Source organism: Hydra viridissima, unplaced genomic scaffold (assembly GCF_058129835.1).
Source record: "Hydra viridissima isolate aposymbiotic clone 2 unplaced genomic scaffold, HvirCarnegie_v1 scaffold_16, whole genome shotgun sequence".
NCBI lineage: Eukaryota > Metazoa > Cnidaria > Hydrozoa > Anthoathecata > Hydridae > Hydra > Hydra viridissima.
Window position 1 is genome coordinate 8,428,996 of NW_028324315.1, and position 17,500 is coordinate 8,446,495.

The 17,500-nt window shown below is 30.3% G+C and overlaps 2 protein-coding genes and 2 pseudogenes across 4 annotated transcripts in view; 3 read left to right on the forward strand and 1 right to left on the reverse strand.

Moving 5' to 3' along the window:
• Positions 1 to 6,280: 6,280 nt before the first annotated feature.
• On the forward strand, positions 6,281 to 8,090 carry LOC149877924 (uncharacterized; annotated as a pseudogene).
• A 1,027-nt stretch (positions 8,091 to 9,117) lies between these two features.
• LOC149877925 (uncharacterized) lies at positions 9,118 to 12,505 on the forward strand. 3 transcript variants are annotated; one of them, XM_090074415.1, is made up of 2 exons: positions 9,118 to 9,392; positions 10,161 to 12,505. In XM_090074415.1, the coding sequence occupies exon 2, from the start codon at positions 10,881 to 10,883 to the stop codon at positions 11,334 to 11,336; it is 456 nt and encodes a 151-aa protein (XP_089930541.1). In that variant the 5' UTR covers positions 9,118 to 9,392; positions 10,161 to 10,880; the 3' UTR covers positions 11,337 to 12,505. The 3 variants fall into 3 exon arrangements, with proteins under 3 accessions (XP_089930541.1, XP_089930540.1, XP_089930543.1); XM_090074414.1 differs by lacking the exon at positions 9,118 to 9,392 and adding an exon at positions 9,413 to 10,053; XM_090074417.1 differs by lacking the exon at positions 9,118 to 9,392 and adding an exon at positions 9,413 to 9,801.
• A 1,041-nt stretch (positions 12,506 to 13,546) lies between these two features.
• Positions 13,547 to 15,012, forward strand: LOC149877926 (uncharacterized; annotated as a pseudogene).
• A 1,206-nt stretch (positions 15,013 to 16,218) lies between these two features.
• Positions 16,219 to 17,500, reverse strand: part of LOC149877927 (uncharacterized) — an 8,719-nt gene continuing 7,437 nt past the window's right edge. The window contains exon 8 of the mRNA XM_090074185.1: positions 16,219 to 17,500. This exon is cut by the window's right edge and continues 41 nt beyond it. The gene's annotated coding sequence lies outside the window, so the exon portion shown is untranslated.

The following is a 17,500-nucleotide window of genomic DNA, read 5'->3' on the forward strand; positions in this document are numbered from 1 at the left end:
AGTTTAACAGTTGTTTTAAAAGCCATAATATGTTTTCCGCTGACTTGCAGAAACCAGAGAAAGAGGTATCACTGAAACAACATGCTATGAAATTTGTGCGCCATCCAAGCAAAGCCTGTCACCGTAATGCCTAAAAATATTCAGTTGGCCAGAAGGATCAGTGGAGAACGAGCTTAAAAGTATACTTTGAAATAAAACGGCTATTTTCATAGCCACAAATCTGTTAAAAACTTTGTTGGTTTGGATAATAACTTAAACAGTTTCCATGCCTGAACTTTGTTCCTCAGAAAAATGTGCGGCTTTGATGAAGGATTGAGCAGAACAGATTATTTTTTGTCCACTTTTGCGGTGGCATTCTTTATAGCGACTTTCTTCTTTGGTGCTGTTTTAACATTTTTTATAACGCGGATTTTATAGTACCTCCCCTGCCGACACAATCGCGTTTTGTTCGTCTCATAGTTCACTTTGTTTGGTTTCTGAAGATGTGTTTCGTTTTATTGACCTTTTTAAGATTTTTTTTTTTTTAGCTCTGTGTTTTTCATGATTATATTTTGTTTAAACGTTACTTTATTTGCTTTTTTTTGTATTTTGTTTTTTTGTTTTGTTTTTTTGTTGTTTTTTTTTGTTTTGTTTTTTTTTGTTTTTGGTTTTTTTTAATTAAGCTGTTTCGTTTTTTAATTTTCTCGTTAAGCTTATGTTTTTTCTTTCTTTGATATTTATTGTTTGTTCAAGCTTTATGTTGGTTTAAGAAGCAAGCTCTTTATTTCAAATGAAAGGGATATCAATGCTGTATTTTTCGAATAGGAAATGGAAAATAATTAATAGCAATCCAAGTATACAACATAATCACAGCATGCGAATCTTATGCGCGGTGGTTTATTTTTAAGCATTTGCGGACATTTATTATGCGCATGCGTTACTTTAAAAACAACAACATCGTAATTTTGATTTATTTTTTGTATTGGTCTTTTACCGTAACCTAATAAAAAAGGTCATACCATTGCTTTGAAGATGTTTATACCAGATATAAGTTTATAAACTGATATAACGTGTGGCCAAGGAAAACACCTTTTATTTGAAATACTTAAATTTATTAATTTTTATGTGACAAAATACGCAGGAAATTCGGAAATTATTTTATGGTCATCCTTACTACTAAAACATAATAATTAAGCGTTTATTAGAATTTTTATGCTTTAAAGCTATATATATTTAAAAAAAAGATGCTTTTAACTTTATAATAAAAAAAAAAAAAATCTAAAGCTAAGATCTTGGCCTGAAAATTGCAATGTAACTGCATGTGTTTGCTTGTTTACGCGAAAAAAATGAATTTAATATAAAAACGTGCAGTTTTGCTATTAGAAAGTTTTCAATAAAAGTTTTTTACTAACTTGACCGATGTTCTACATAATAAACACCTCTCTGAATTTGTCTTGCAATAGATTTAAATTCAGAAATTTGCCAGTCCGCTTTTGGTAACGGACAAAAAAAACAACTATTTAACAGATGAACAAAATTTGGTTCAAATAAACATTAAGTGAAATTTGGAAACCTTGCATTTTCTTGATCTACAAAGTCAATATATCTTTATCATCGAGTTCTAAAAAGTAAATTGGAAAACAAATCAAAAAAAAGCAAAAAAATGGGAGATCATTTTCTTTTTTTTGCTACTTAACAAAACACGAGTAATAAAACAACTTTCTCTACATTTTGAAAACTTGTCATTCGGCAGATTTTAATGGGTCTTAGAAAATTAGTAAAAAGTATACTAAATACGTTTGACCCTTTAGTTTTGAAATACTTTTTATTTTCCTCGCTTTTTTTGGGTAAAAAGACCGCTGTTCGTCGCTTTTCTTAAAACAAGTTTCGCGCTATTAGATCCACCTTCAGTAACATTAATTTTCAAAACGTATCGCGTTTTATCCCGTTCAATCGCGTTTTATCGCATTGCACGATAAAAGAAGATAAAGAATTTTAATACAAAAATACAATTCGTATAATTACAATGCCATATTATGAATTTAAAAAATTTAAAAAATGAGTCGTTTTTTTAACGGAATAAAAAAGTACGTTGAGAACGCTTCTTCTCGTTAAAACTATTTGAAAAGATTTCTTTTCTTTCATATTTAAAAAACAAAAGCAATCCACTTCATGTAAAACTTAATAAATAAACGATTCAGTCATAAGAAAAAATAAAAAAAAAAGATCATTCAAATGTCATTTGTTGATTCTTATCATTCTCATCGTCAGAAGAGCGACGTGTCCAAGAAGCATTGATTTTTTTCTAACAAACACAGGAAATCAACTTAAAAAAACTATAAAACAGTAACACAGATTCTACGCCACTCGTTTTTACAAAACTAATAAACTGTCGTTTATTAGTTGTGTAAAATCTGTGTTACTGCTTTATAGTTTCTTCTTTGGGGATATATCTTTGGTCCCCGGATAGAAAGAGCTTAAGTCAATTTTTCACAAAAAATATTTAATATTCATAGTATCAAGAATTTTAATGGTTACATGTATTAGGGATGTAATATATACAATATAAAAGTACCTTATATTTTTATATCGTAATGTAAAAATACTTTATATTTTTATATCGTAATATCAAAATACCTTATATTTTTATATTGTAATATAAAAATACCTTATATTTTTATACCGTATATATTGCATTCCTAATACATGTAACCATTAAAATTCTTGATACTATAAATATTAAATATTTTTTGTGAAAAATTGACTTACTGTCTTTTGCCAGTATACCCACGATGTATCTTTAGTCCCGGGTAGAAAGGGCTAAAGTTGAAAATCGGCAGTTTTGACTTAATGGTGCATTATTGTAAAGTTTACAACGCTCTACAAACTGGCAAAATACACTAAGTCGAATGAAACATTATATTTTCTCTGATTTTAAAATACATTTAACGTTAAGTTATAAAACGTTTTATAAAAACTTAAATGATTGACTTCTCTAAACAGCGATTTTTGAGTTAAAGTTTTTTGCCAGTGTACCCACGATATAGGGCTTCCAAAAAAAAGCCGTACTGAAATATTGAGTTTTTTTTTTTTTGTTGACCAAACATAAAACAGTAACCAACAGCAACCAAGTTAGTCACCCAAGTTAGTAGCAGCAAACATATAACCCAAGATCCCAATGAGAAAATTTGCTTTTACACGATAGGAGTATATTTTTTATATATTTTTCGATACACTTTATTAATGCATAATTTATTTTAAGTTTTAAACATTTCTTACAAACGCCCAAAAAGTTTTTTAGAGTTTAGTTCAATAAATTATGTGTTTGAACTATCGTTGAAATGTTTTTTCACTTTGATTTTCGTTTGCATATGGATAACATCTACATTATTGTTAAGTGTCCGTGACCTACCCGCCTCTTCCCTACTTAAAGTCATTGCGGCTCTCTTTTCATTTATTCTTCTACAATTGCGAGCTGTTTTTTTAATCAAAAACTACAAAATGTCACACGCGCTTCTTTTATTCATTGTTCTTAGTGAATATTAATATTGTATAGATGCAACAATCCGAGAAACATCACATCCTGCAGACCTTTCACACACCTCTAAATACCTGGAGCATGTTATCCTAAACAATTATTTACACTCGAAACATTTCGGTATTGCTGAGTGCTTTCTTAGACGTCCTGATGCAACTGAGCTGAACATTTGTAACATGTTTAAGTGCTCATTTGACTAAAGTCGTATTCCAAGAGGAGCCAAAAAAATGAGTTTCATATAAAAACGCGCAGTTTTATATGCAAACTGCACGTATTTATACGAAATTCGTTTGTTTGTTATTTTGAGCTTTCATAGCTTTTCTTCGTTTTCGGTTGCGATACCTATTCATCATTTGTTTATAAGTCGAGTTGAATAAGTCTCCGTGTGTACTTCTTTTCTCGTTCGCTTTCTTTAACTTTGCTTTTTTCCGATTTATCGTTTATTTATATAAGAGGTTGATGAGTGTTTGTGAGTTTTCCGATCGACTTTTTAAATTTTCTTCCAATTCAGTACGTATTTGCATGCATTGGTCAAGACCGAGCGTGAATGCCACAAGGAAGAAATAGCATAAGCCTCATGATTAAGAGTAGTAAAAATATTTTCGGACATATGTCCAGAGTCAATTAAAGACTCACGTAGATGAAGAAAATCAAGAGTCACGCAGATGAAAAAGTTACTGAGCCCAAATGTCGCACATGTACCATATCGTTAGCCCTTCCTTATACAATATTACCTAATACCTGTGAGTCATAAATGTTATCCAAAAAATCCTTTATTTCCTTTAGAATTGAAATTTCTGATTCAGTTTTTGATCAAATTAAGGTTCTCCTAAATGTATTTCTAGCCTTATTCTCTTAATTCTAGCCTGGTGTCAATATTCGTTTTAAAATTGAAACTTCTGATTAGATAAAGGTTCTCCTAAAGGTATTTCTAGCCTTATTCTCTTAGATCTAGCCTTGTGTCATCATCGTTTTTTAAGAATCGGCTTTTCTAAATGGAAGATGTTTCTGCTCGATATGAATCGGTTCCATTTCTTTAATTTATAGCCTAGTTTGAATATTCAATTTAAAGCTCTTGCCTGGTGTCAATATTCGTATTTGAAGAGCTGAAATTTCTTATTGGAAAAAGTTTCAGCCAAATGTCTTTCTAGTCCAAAATTCTTCGTTCTAACCTAGTGTCCATATTCGTTTTGAACACTGACAAATATACTTTGATAAAGTTCATGTTCAGTGTATTTTTAGCCTAATTTTCTTAGTTCTAGCTCTATTCTATTAAATCTGGCCTCGTGTCTATATTCGATTTTTTATGAAATTGTCATTTCTAACTGATTTAAGTTTCCGCTTGGTTTTCTTCTAGCCTAATTCTCTTAGATATAGCCTAGCCTAATTCTCTTAGATATATCCTGGCGTTAAAATTCGTTTTTTATAACTTTGGCATTTCTATTTGGATTAAGTTTCTGCTCGGTGTGATTAAAGTTCTGCTCGGTGGTCGAATTCTTCAGTTTTTAGTCTAGTCTCAATATCACTTTTAAAGGTCTAGCCTAATTCTCTTAGTTCTAGCCTAATGTCAATATTCGATTTTTCAGGAATTGTCATTACTAATTGGAATAAGTTTCTGTAAGGTCTAATTCCAATTAAGTTCTTCCGTTTCTGGCCTAGTCTTCTAGTCTCCATATTAATTTTCAAGTTTCTAGCCTGGTATAAAATATTCGTTTTGAAAGTTGACATTTATAATAGGGTTAAGTTTTTGCTCGGATTATATCTAGCCTAATTCTCTTGGCTCTTGCTGAGTATCAATGTTCGCTTAACTAATGTTACATAATACATCTAAGCTTCTGTGCTTATTGTAAACGCTGAAATAACCGGATCTAGAGAACTAAAAATAAGTTGTTCGCAAAAACAAAAATTAAAATTCGAATAGCGGCGCGACATTCGCATTGAACTTATACGACGTACGAATTCACTTATAACATTCCACTATGCTACGCCAGTGTAAGGCAACTAGCGCTTTAAATAATAACCAATATGCACTTTTGATTTAAGCGATTGCTTTATTTAAAAATTGTAGTTTACAACATTTTGGTGAACTGGACTGTATTTAAGTATTTTTATACCGACCACATATACGTAAAAACATATGAATACACAGCAAATATAGGCATCAAATATATATTTAAATAAGTTTAGCGGTTTTAACTGAATTATATGTTAATGTTAGCGATTAGTGGACGGCTAAGTATGCAAAAAGGGAGAAAGAAAAACATTTGTGCTTTGTTCCAATTACTAGTGTAGAGGATAAAGTGTCCTTATCGTCAGGGTCATGATTTTGTCACCATGGTGTTTCGAAGAGACTGAAGCGCCGAGTCCCATGACCTACATCACTTTTTTGGTCCACTACTATGCTAAAACGAGCACGTGCTCAAATTTGTAAAGCACTAATCCCAGCAAACATAAGACGTCTTAATTTTTTTTTTTTTTTCATGATTTTGTTTTACACCATGATTTGGGCAAGAACTATCTTGTATCTATATTGTAAATTAATATGTTTGAATAAATACTAATAGAAAATTAAATAATAAAACTGTTATGTTTTAGAGTTACCTGATTTTCCTTTGCCCCCACCAGTTTTTAAATCTGTGTTGAAAAAAAATCATTAAAAAGATCTTTTGACTCTCATTTCTCATCTGGATCTACCTTCAAACAATCTAATCTGTGTTCTGGTACACTTTGTCTCTTAATTTTCAATTTTTTCAAAATTAGGATTTATATATTTTTAATCTACACTATTACTGAATTCTTACTTTTAGCTGACACTTTTTTACCTCTACATTTAACAACAGAGGAACAATCACCTTCGTATTCTGGTGCACTATGTATGTATTACTTTTGAATTTTCTACTATATTTTTTGTTCATTAAAGTTGGAATATTCTTTTATTGTTAACTTTATGTTTGCCTCACTTATTTTTATCTTCACAATCAACTGAAATGGAACAATCAAATTTTTTTTTATGTATAATTTTTTTTTTTTTATAGACTCTAAACAAAAAAATTGTAAGTTCCCCTTTCCTCTTATCCCTCACCTTTTGTGGTCTCGAGGAGCTAAAGCCTCAGCCTTGGACAGGCATTCAAATAAGAAAAACATGTATTAATAAAAAAAAAGTACCAAAAATTTTTAAAAAAGATCTGTTGTCGATTAAAAAAAATAACTGTTTTTTATTTATATACATAATTTTTTTTTTGCTTTAGTTATACCTCATTCATCAGAAGCAAACAAAAAGCTTTAGAAAACAGACATACAAGAAAAAAACCATGATTGAAGCGCTTGGACCCGAGAAGTTACTTAAAAATAAGTTTCCTATGGAAGTTGGAAGTAAGCTCTTTAACATTTACTTGATTTTTTTATTTGCAGTAAGTAAAATGTGGAGAGTGTTTGTACTCACATTTGGATTTTTTTTAGGTATAAGAATAATAGTTGTAGATAATTTTGAAAATGTATTAAGAAATGTTTTGGATTCTATATATTTCTTTCTTCATTTTCTTCATATAATTTAGAATACCAGCACATGATGTTCAAGATGGTTTCAAAGGTTCTTGAAAACCAGGAGATCATTTTAGCTTCAAACAAACAACCCCATAGTAATTTTGCAATCAGGAAATTAGACACTATTGCAGAGTATGAGGATTTTATCAAAAGTTTAGAGAATGATTGTGTTTGTCTTGATTTGGTAAATCTTTATCCATATATAAAACTTAATAATCCATATAAATTAAAAGTGAAAATAGTTATTTTTGTATAATTATTTTGCCAAACTTTTATTTAGGTTAAAGAGCTCAGTTTTTTAGGTGCAGAAGATTTTAAACAACTGACAAGATGGTCATGAATAGGTTTTTTTATTACGTTTTGTATAGCAATCATTTTTTGTATTTGTGTGTGGTAAATATATTTTTTATGTATAGTAATTATGGAAATCAATAATTAAAAATTGTTTAATATTTTTTATAAATTTATTATTAATTCGATATGTTTTTTAGATTATTTACAAATAACCTGTTGACACAGTTCAATTTAAAAGCTTCTGGTGGAAAGGTTGGTTTATTATCAACTAAACTGTATGGCTTAATAGAAGGTAATCTAAAACAAGTTTAAATTATTCAACTTTTAATTTTGTTCAAAATCTATGTTAAGTTAAATTTATTTCCAATATATTTGATAAATATATCCTACATGATGCTTTATTTGATTTTTAGCAGTTGTAAAGAGAAGATTTGAAAAGGTTTCAAATGTTGAAATTAAACAGCAAATTGGACAGTATTGTAAAAATGAACTAAAACTAAAAAGAAATATTCTTTTTTATTGTGTATATTGTATATATTACTATATGTTGTATAAATTGTTTAGTAAAAAGATAGTTGGTAACAATCCAGCTAACTGTATTATATATACTTTTTAAAATTATTTGCGTTTTTTTATTTTAATAGTTTTCTTTTTCTTCTTTAATAATGTTTCTAAAACACATAGTACGAACTTGAACTTGCTTAATGGTGGTTTTAATGTTGTCAATCCATTATAATCGGTAGTAGCAACTTAAATATACCATTAATACTGCACAGTTTTCTTAAAATATAATTAAACAAATCTTTAGGCTGTCTTCAGTAAGGCCTCTGTAAACAATCTTGAGTACGACGTCTTTTCGACGGACAACGGAGACATTTTTAAGACATCTCTAAGACGTCTTCTTCGATCTTGAAACGCCGTCTTTTACACGGCTAAAAGACGTCTTTATGTTTGCTGGGATGTTTTTGAAATAAGCCACGTTCAGGTTGTTTAAGAGGGGAGACTAGCCTAAACCATGTTCAGGTTGTTTAGGAGGGGAAAATAGCTGACTCTTTGACAGTACTATTGTCTGCAAACAAAAGGATGATGAAAAGTTAATGTTTTTAGCCGTCTCGAGTAGACTTGAGGCTCGGATAAGGACTACTAACATTATTAAAAGGTGCGCGACGTTAATGCGGTTGGGCACTTGTAGAAGAGAAAAAGTCAATTATTGTCTTCAATTTTATACTGAGTGCGGTCCCTTAAAACTGGAAAGAGTTCTTTTGTTTCCTTAAAGGAAACAAACTTGCAGTTAATGAACATTTTAATTCTATTAGCTATTTGTGAGTTTTGAACTTGTATTGAACACTGCAAAAAGAGAATATTATTATAAATAATTGTTCTTAACGAAACTTTACATCTCATTGATGCAACCGTGCAAGAAGCATCGTATCCTGTATGACCTTTCATACACCTCTAACTGCCTCGAACATATTATCATAAACAATCGTTTATGCTCAAAACTAGTCAGCATTGCTGAGTGATTTCTTAGTTGTTACGGCAGTTAAACTGAGCGGAGCATTTAAACGCTCATTTGACACAAGTCTTATTAGCAAAAATCAAAGAAAACTGAGTTTTATATAGAAACTTGCAGTTTTGCTATTAGAACATTTTATGCACCTTTTACTAAAACTTTCTCAATTTTTATCAGAAAAAGTAGAAAGGATTTTAATTTTTTAAATCGTTTATATTTTGTTTGTTTTAGCTTTTCTTTTTTTGCAGTTTTATTTTTGTTATTTTATTTTTTAGAAGGAAAATAAGGGTATGGATGTTATTTAAAGTTATACTAATGCTATTTCCATAAAATGGTTATTACTACTTTGAAATTATTACTACTTTGAAATTTCTGTGATGCTATTAACTATTATTGTTCTTTTTTAGAAAATTTAGAAAATAAATTAAAATTTTGTGCCAGCACTGACATGGCATGTCACATGTTATAGTATGTAAAGGTTAAATTTTGTTGTGAGGATTACAGTTCTTATGAAAAAAAAAGAAGGTGAAGAGTATTGTTTGTAAATATATATTTTGTATCTTTTTAAATTTTCTGGCATCATTTTTAAAATTTTTATTTGCACACTTATAGCTGTTTTATCAATGTGTTTTTATAATAATGTAAAGTGTTTTTTTATTGTTTGTGTGTGTGTTGATATGTGTTATATGATTGTTTTAAAAATGTGTTTAAATATGTATATGAGGTATATATATTTAACCTTATATACATATTTAAACACATTTATTGTGTTTATAGTTGGTACATATGTTTATATTATGTTGTTTGCGTGTTTTCAAAGTGCTGTGACTTGGTAAACGTTTAGAGCAAGATTTGTCAACTTTGCCAGCCAAGTGATGTACTTTTAACAGAGGGTTACACGATGGTGTTTAGTGTCAAACTGTTACTGCTTTAGGTCTAGCTGTTTTCAAGCCTTTATTATTAAAGATTATTCTAAAAATGCATAATAATGTATTTTAATAACATTTTGCGTAATGTTGTTACTTATGTTTTGTTATATATGAATATTATCTTACTTAAGTTATATTATATACATATATTAACTTATGGTGTGTGTTGTTGCTGTGATGTTTTTTTGTTATCTTTTGAGTTAATAGGCATTTGGCTTAACTTCATGTTTGTGTCTGTTATTAAAAATGTTAAATAGGTAATTTTGTTAAAAATCACTGCTTTTAATCATTTACTAAAAGCCAATACAAATTATTTTGCTATATATACAATTTGTTTTATCTCAATTTGATTTTTTGTCTTTAGCGCTGTTTACTACATGATTTTGCTATAAATATTTTGGAATCATGATGTTCCAGCATAAATTGCTATAATCGCTATCAGTCTCCCTTCACATAATGAAGTTGCAGTTGTATTTGTTGGTGTACTACCTGTTTCCAGGAAAGATGTTATTTACCCAAGAGGTCATCCTCTTAAAACTCTATCAAGTATGTCTTCCAACTTAGATCCTATGGTTTATCCTCTATTTTTTCCAAGAGGTGATGCTGGTTGGCATAATCAATTGGTTCACAACCCTGAACGTGCTACATTGGTTAGAAATCATGTTACATTTTCTCAGTATTACAATATAAACTTTCAGTTAGACAATTTTTTTCTTCACTCTTTTATGGCAAAAAACTGTTTCAGCAATATGCTATTGCTGAAACAGTTTTTTGCCATAAAAGATGCGTATGTTAAAATCAAAGGCCAGCGCCTTGCTTTCATCAGAAATAACCGAAACAAACTGAGAAGCAACGAGTATAGTGTCTTACATGAGCATGTAAAGAATTAAATGCAATTGATAGGTTGTTAAAAGATATTTGCAACAACAACTTTCCATTCTGAGGAAAAATCATTCTTTTTGGTGGTGACTTTACGCAAATTCTGCCTGTTGTGAAAGGAGGACAACCAGCTGAGATAGTAGAATCGTGTATAAAATGTTCTTTGCATTGGCAATTGGTGCAGAAGTTTGCATGAACTGAAAATATGAGAGTACAAGATGGGGAAGGTGAATTTTCCCAATGGCTACTAAAACTTGGGAATGGAACAATACCTGTCAAAGAGGAGGATCCTTATAAAAGATGCATTAAAATACCAAATCAGTGCATTATTAGAGAAAATAAATGGATTGTTGAAAAGATTTTCGGAGATGCTGATCAAAATGGTTATTCTAAATGCATGATTTTAACACCAACTAAAGTTGATTCATTATCAATAAATGAAGAAGTGCTTGAATGTCTGCCGGGTAAGGTCAAAATTTATTTAAGTGCTGATCAAATTGATACTGATGACCTTAATGAAAGAAATGACTTTCCTGTTGAGTGTTTGAATAGTTTAACTCCTTCAGGTATGCCACCTCATTGTTTAAAATTGAAAATTGGTTGTGTAATAATGCTACTTAGATATTTAGATCTCAAAGCTGGGTTATGCATTGGTACTTGAATAAAAGTTTGTGCTCTTCAAAATAATTCTATTGATGCAGAGGATTTGACAGGTGTTTCTGGTGGTAAAGGGTTTTTGTTCCTCAAATTCAGTTGGCTCCATCAGGTTCTAATTTACCTTTTGTTCTGAAACGTCGTGAGTTTCCTGTCAGATTGGCTTATTCAATGACAATTAATAAAAGTCACGGTCAAACATTTAATAGAGTTGGGGTATATCTCAAAAAAACCATTTTTCTCTGATGGTCAACAATATGTTGCATGTTCAAGAATGAGAGCATTTAATAGTTTGTTTTTCAAAATTAATAAACATCTCATTCAAGGTGTGGTAGGTGAAAAGTGTTACACAAATAATGTTATATTTTCTAATGTTCTTAATTTATGGTCTTAAGATTTTTATTTTGAAAATTTACTGTTTGTAAGTTGTGAGCACATTTTGTTTGTATAAATTTATTGTTTTAATATATATGTATATTTTTTATAGTTTTTGATAAATATATCTGTCATTTAATATTGTTATAAAATGTGTTTATGTGTGTTATATAAAACCATATTTGTTTGCAGTTGTATATATGTTTAAATTATATTGTTTCCATGTTTTTAAAGTGGTGTGAGTTGGCATTATATTGAGCTAGATTGATAACCTTGCCAGCCAAGCGGTTAACTTATAGCAGAGGTATGACTTGGCAGCATTTAGTGTCAGGCTATGTTACTGCTTTAGAGCTAGGTTGTGTTGTCTAGCCTTTTTTAATTATTCTTGAAACTCATAATAATGTCTGTTAATGTTTAGCGTAATTTGTATGGGAGAGTATGCAACCTTGATCTTTAAATCTAGGGTGTTTTAATGTCCTAAGTTTGAAGTAATTGAATAACAAATATTGAATATAGAAACAAATATACTTTTATGTATTTATATGTTTAGTAAAAAAATAAATATAGTTAACTTTAAATTGGTTTTCTAATTTTGACTTTCATATTTTAATTTGGTTTGTTATTTTCGCTGGATTTTAGGATCAAGAGTGTAAATATTCTATTGTTATGTGTTATTGTTGTGATGTTTTGTGTTCTAATTCATTTTTAACAATAAACACCTTCATGTTGGTGTCTATTGTTAAAAATGAATGATAGGTAGTTTCATTATTGAAACTTACTGCTTTTATTTATTTACTTAAAGCCAAGACAACATTATGCTAAAAATACAATTTATATCTTAATTTGATTATATATATATATATATATATATATATATATATATATATATATATATATATATATATATATATATATATATATATATATATATATATATATTAGTATTGTTAATCCTTTTGTACTTCGAAATAGATTTTATAGTTAAATTTTCGATAAATGTTTATATTAACTGCCATGTCAAAATAGGTTACTATAAATAGGTAAATCGATTTTCAGTTTTTTTCTGGTGTTTTTTTTTTGTTTTTTTTTTTGTTTTTTGGTTGTTTTTTTTTGTTATGGTATTATAATTCCTTTTTTTTTTCTTTAAGATTTACGATTGACGCATTTATACGATTTTTAAAAAAAGGCCTGATTACCTTTTATTGTAAATTTTTGTCAGTTAAAATGATATAAATATATGCAATTAGTTCAATTTTTAAAAATCTTCTCTATTTTATTCCTAATTATTTGTTGTACGTAACTTTGGGGATCTTTTTAAACGGGGGGGGGGGGGGGTTATAATTGTAGTTTTGCGCATTTGTCAAATATCGAGTTACTTAATTTTTATAAGGTGTTAAACTAATTAATTATCTTAGTTTGCATTTGCAACACTTTTGAGGAAAGAAAAAATTCTTATATATATTAAAAAGAAAAAATTGTTACACATGTAAATCATTGTTTTACATTTTACTATTCTGGTAGAATGTCTTTATCAAAAACTTGATAACTCTTAATAAAGATAAATCTATTCTCCTGACCACCATTAAGGCAAAAACGGGGAAGGGAGGTTCTTTATTAGTGTCAAATTATTAAAGAGAATTAAATTTCGAGTAACAAAAGGAATTTTCAATAAATGGTAGCAAATAACCGTTTACTAAAAATTATTGAAACAAAGAGGCCATATATAAAAATGATCAGATTAGTGCCATAAATAGCAATAGTCAAATGGTCAGATATTTTGAATAAATTTATTTAGTTGTGTGCATTTAACATTTTAAAGAAAATTTCCTTTGTTAAAGAAACATGTATCAAGGGGATGCCAAAGAATTATTGATTCATGTAAAATTTACGTTCGCTTTATATTAATCTTATAAATAAAAGTTCACGTTATAAAAATAACACGAATTTTGCTTTACTTTTTCGTCAATTTAAAGCATGAGGAAGTAATATTATTTTGTGTCAGTAACTAAAAACGTATTGTTTTGAACTTAGTAATGTCGAGGAAAATGGTTCTGCCTCACACTGAGATGACCTATTTCAGTTGTAAATTACTCAATGTCAAATAATTGGTAAATTATTTTACCTCCGCATATTTTTTAATTTGAAGGCGTTTTTCTAAAAGGGTAATAGTTATGGTTTTGCAACTTTAAATTGTGGAAAACAGCCACTGTAAATTAACAGACCGACCATAACCCGTATTACGGGTTGCTTTTTTGCTAGTTTCTAATAATACTTGAAAGACAAGCAATTGATCAGCTCCCAGGCAGTAAATATTGGAACTCAGATGATCAAATTCAAAAGGCTGCTGAAAATGTACCAACGACTAACAAAGCTTCAGAAAGTGATTTTGCAATTCTGGATCTACTTTTTCGAACTAAACCAAATGCCAAAATTCAAACAATGGCTGGATGCAAAATCAGAAGAAGAGCGTTACATTTTAATTGAAACAGCTTCTCATAGTGTTGAAAAAATGAAATTAAAGTATAAAGAGCGACAAGTAGAGTTAATTTCAAAGAAAGTGTCAATGATGCAGAAAAGAAAGCATCACTAAAAAAAAGCAAATATAGTAAATGTGCTTATTCAATTGAAATCACAAGTTTGACTAACAGTAGAAGAAGCAGAAGATAAATCTTCAAAAATTGATAATAATAATACTTTAAGGAAGCAAGTTATTAGAAGTCGATTAGATTTTTATCGTTATGTAATGGGGGAAAAATGTTCATTGAAGCTGTTTTTTAAAACTAAAGTTTCTGGAAATAAACGTATTGACTTAAATTCAAGTGAGCTGATGGAGAACTTGGTAACTATCATTGGCACATGCAACTTGCCCCCACCAGAACAAAGGAACAATACACTAAAAGAAAAAAGTCAACACAATGGCTTGATTAAGAAACAAAAAGAAGAGTTGTTTAGAAAGTTAAAGGATTCTAGAATGTCACATCTTGCAAGACAAAAAAAAGGTCCAGTTTTTACCGACTTTATTAGATGATCCAGGTAGTTTAGTTGGGCAAGTTGTTCTTCATAAAATAAAAGAAGTTGATGAAGAAGAGTATTTTTGGTGCAAAGCAGATGTTGTTAGATTAGCGGAAGTCGGAAAAAAAATCAAGCAAACATTATGATGTTATTTATGAATCAGAAGCTGGAAGTATTTACACATTTCCACTGTTATCTGACTTTGATAAAGGAGATATGATCTTGTTATAAAAGTTATAATCACTGAAATTTTTTTTCAGTATTTATTAGTTTAAAATCTTGTGATTGTTATTTCAGATCCTACTATTTAAATGTAAACAATGATAAATCTATTATACTTTTTTAATGATAATCGAATTTATCATTAACATTTTACTTTCAGCAGCATATGACCACTATGAAATGCTTTAAAGATTGAAAAAGCTCTTGTTTTCTACTAAAGTTGTTTTTTATGGTTTCCACAGAGATTTTATTGCTTATGACCCACTTACATATTTTCTTAAGTGTACATGAGCATGTTCACTCTAATAATAGAAAAATAATAGAAAAAGCTCTTGTTTTTTACAGCTTTCACCGAAAATGTGTTTTGTTTGTCCCAATTCCCCCAAATGGGGAAACGAGCCCTAGGATCCTTACATATTTATAGAACTTTAATAAGTTTTTATGAGTTTGTTCACTCTTATAGGATGAAAAGATATTATTTTTAAACAAAAGTTAATTTTTACACTTTTTAATTAGAAATTGTTACTTTTGACCCGAATTGGGAATTGCCCCGAATGGGGAAAACAAGCCCTTGGATTCTTAGATATTGTTAGTATTTTCATAAATTTATGAATTTGTTCACTCTTACAGTTTGAAAAGGCTCTTGTTTTTAATTTAAGTTGATATTTACGCTTTTTACAGAAATTTTGTTGGTCTTGACCCATATGCCCACAAAAAGGGTAAAACAACCCCTGCTTCAACTATATCACAAAAAGAATTTGCATAATTGAATACATTGATTCCTTTAATTAAAAAAAAAAAAGTAGAATGAGTATACTTAATTAATTCTGCTCAACTGTTAGTCTTTTCGTCGATGCCAATTGAAAAGTAAATAAAATTTTTAATTTCGGTGCCATAAATCCTTAAGAAAAACTTTACAAATTTCGACCCGAAACAGGCATTATTGGGCAATACATAAATCGTCATAACTCGGGAACCAATTATCCAAATTTAAAAAAATGAACTCATTTTGAAATAGTCTATATTTTTCACATATTTTGGTAATAATTATAGCTAAAGATATTAAAATGATGTGAAGTGCCTATTTAAAGTCACATATTTGTCAGTTCGTTTTTGAAAACGGACAAAGTAACTATTTAACAGATGAACAAATTTGGTTCAAATAAACATTGAGTAATATTTGTAAACCTAGCTCTTTCTTGATCTATCAACAAAGTCTTTGGCACCGAGTTCTAAAAAGTGAATTGGAAGACAAACAAACAGACAAAAAGGCTAAATCATTTCTACTTTTTGCTTTTGTATTTAAATAACTTTCTTTACATATTTGAAGAAAAGCCAGTCGTCAGATTTTAATGGGTCAACGTAAGTCAATAAAAAAGAAATTACAAACGTTTTTAGCTTTGAAATGCTTTTTATTTTGCTTGCTTATTTAAAGTAAGACAGACTCCTGCACTCAAGAAAACAATAGATCTAATGCTATGACCGTTTTGCTGTCTGGCGATGTGTCTCGTCAATGTCGTAACAGCCGCGATACGTTCTTCTACATCTGTGGCGAATACACACTATCTTCTCAGAGACGTTCTATAACTGCTCTCGTGAAGAAAGTTTATCATCTAGATTTCGGCTGCAAGAATGATGTACTACACAAGACACGGGCGTCTCACATCCGCAGCACAACATGCGCTGTCAATCTAAGAGACTGGCTCAGAGGCATTCGTAAGTGTACACCGTTTGCTGTTTTCATCATCTGACGAAAACAAAAAGACCACGTGACGGACCGTTACTTTTGTTTGACTAAAGTATCTGGTTTCCATGCCGAAAAAAAAAAGTCAATTGAACATCCAAATTTGCCTTCAGCAATGAGACCTGTGCCACATGACGACAGTCTCCAAATCCCGAGACCACCCGAGGATTGGACCTTAGACGAACCAGATGAAGAAACTCCTATGCAAGGAATCGAAAGTGACATTGAGCCAGAATTTGAGCGCTGCTCATCAGATGATCCACCATCTGATAAACAGTCAGAACTGAACGAGTTGCTCAGATATTTGGGCGTGAAAAAAGTAAAAACCGAGTTGTTGAGTTCCACGCTGCAGGGATGGTGTCTGCTGTCGCCAGGTGCTTAAGTTTCTATGTTTAGAAGCTGACATCATGACATCACCAAGTTATTCACGCAAGTCGGCAGTCTCTATTTCTATTGTAACGTTGAAGGATTCTCCTCGGCCTTGGGTTGTGAATCACGAAGAGTGGCGTCCCTTCATTGATTCATTAATGCTTAGCCTCAAAGCTGTTTTGCTACACAACGGCAACGTTTATCAGTCTGCACCTGTTGGCTACGCAGCACACATGAAGGAACCACATCCAGCATAGCAGATACAACTGGAATATATGTCCTGAACGTCGTTGCTCTGTGACTGAGATAGCAGCTCGGCTATAACAAGCGTTTTTGTTTCATCTGTGAACAGGTCAACTGTGCCAAACTGTGCCAAACTGTGTCACATTATTGTCGACAGAGCTGGTCACTCCGCAAAAAGTTAGCTCCTGGACAGAACAATATTGCAC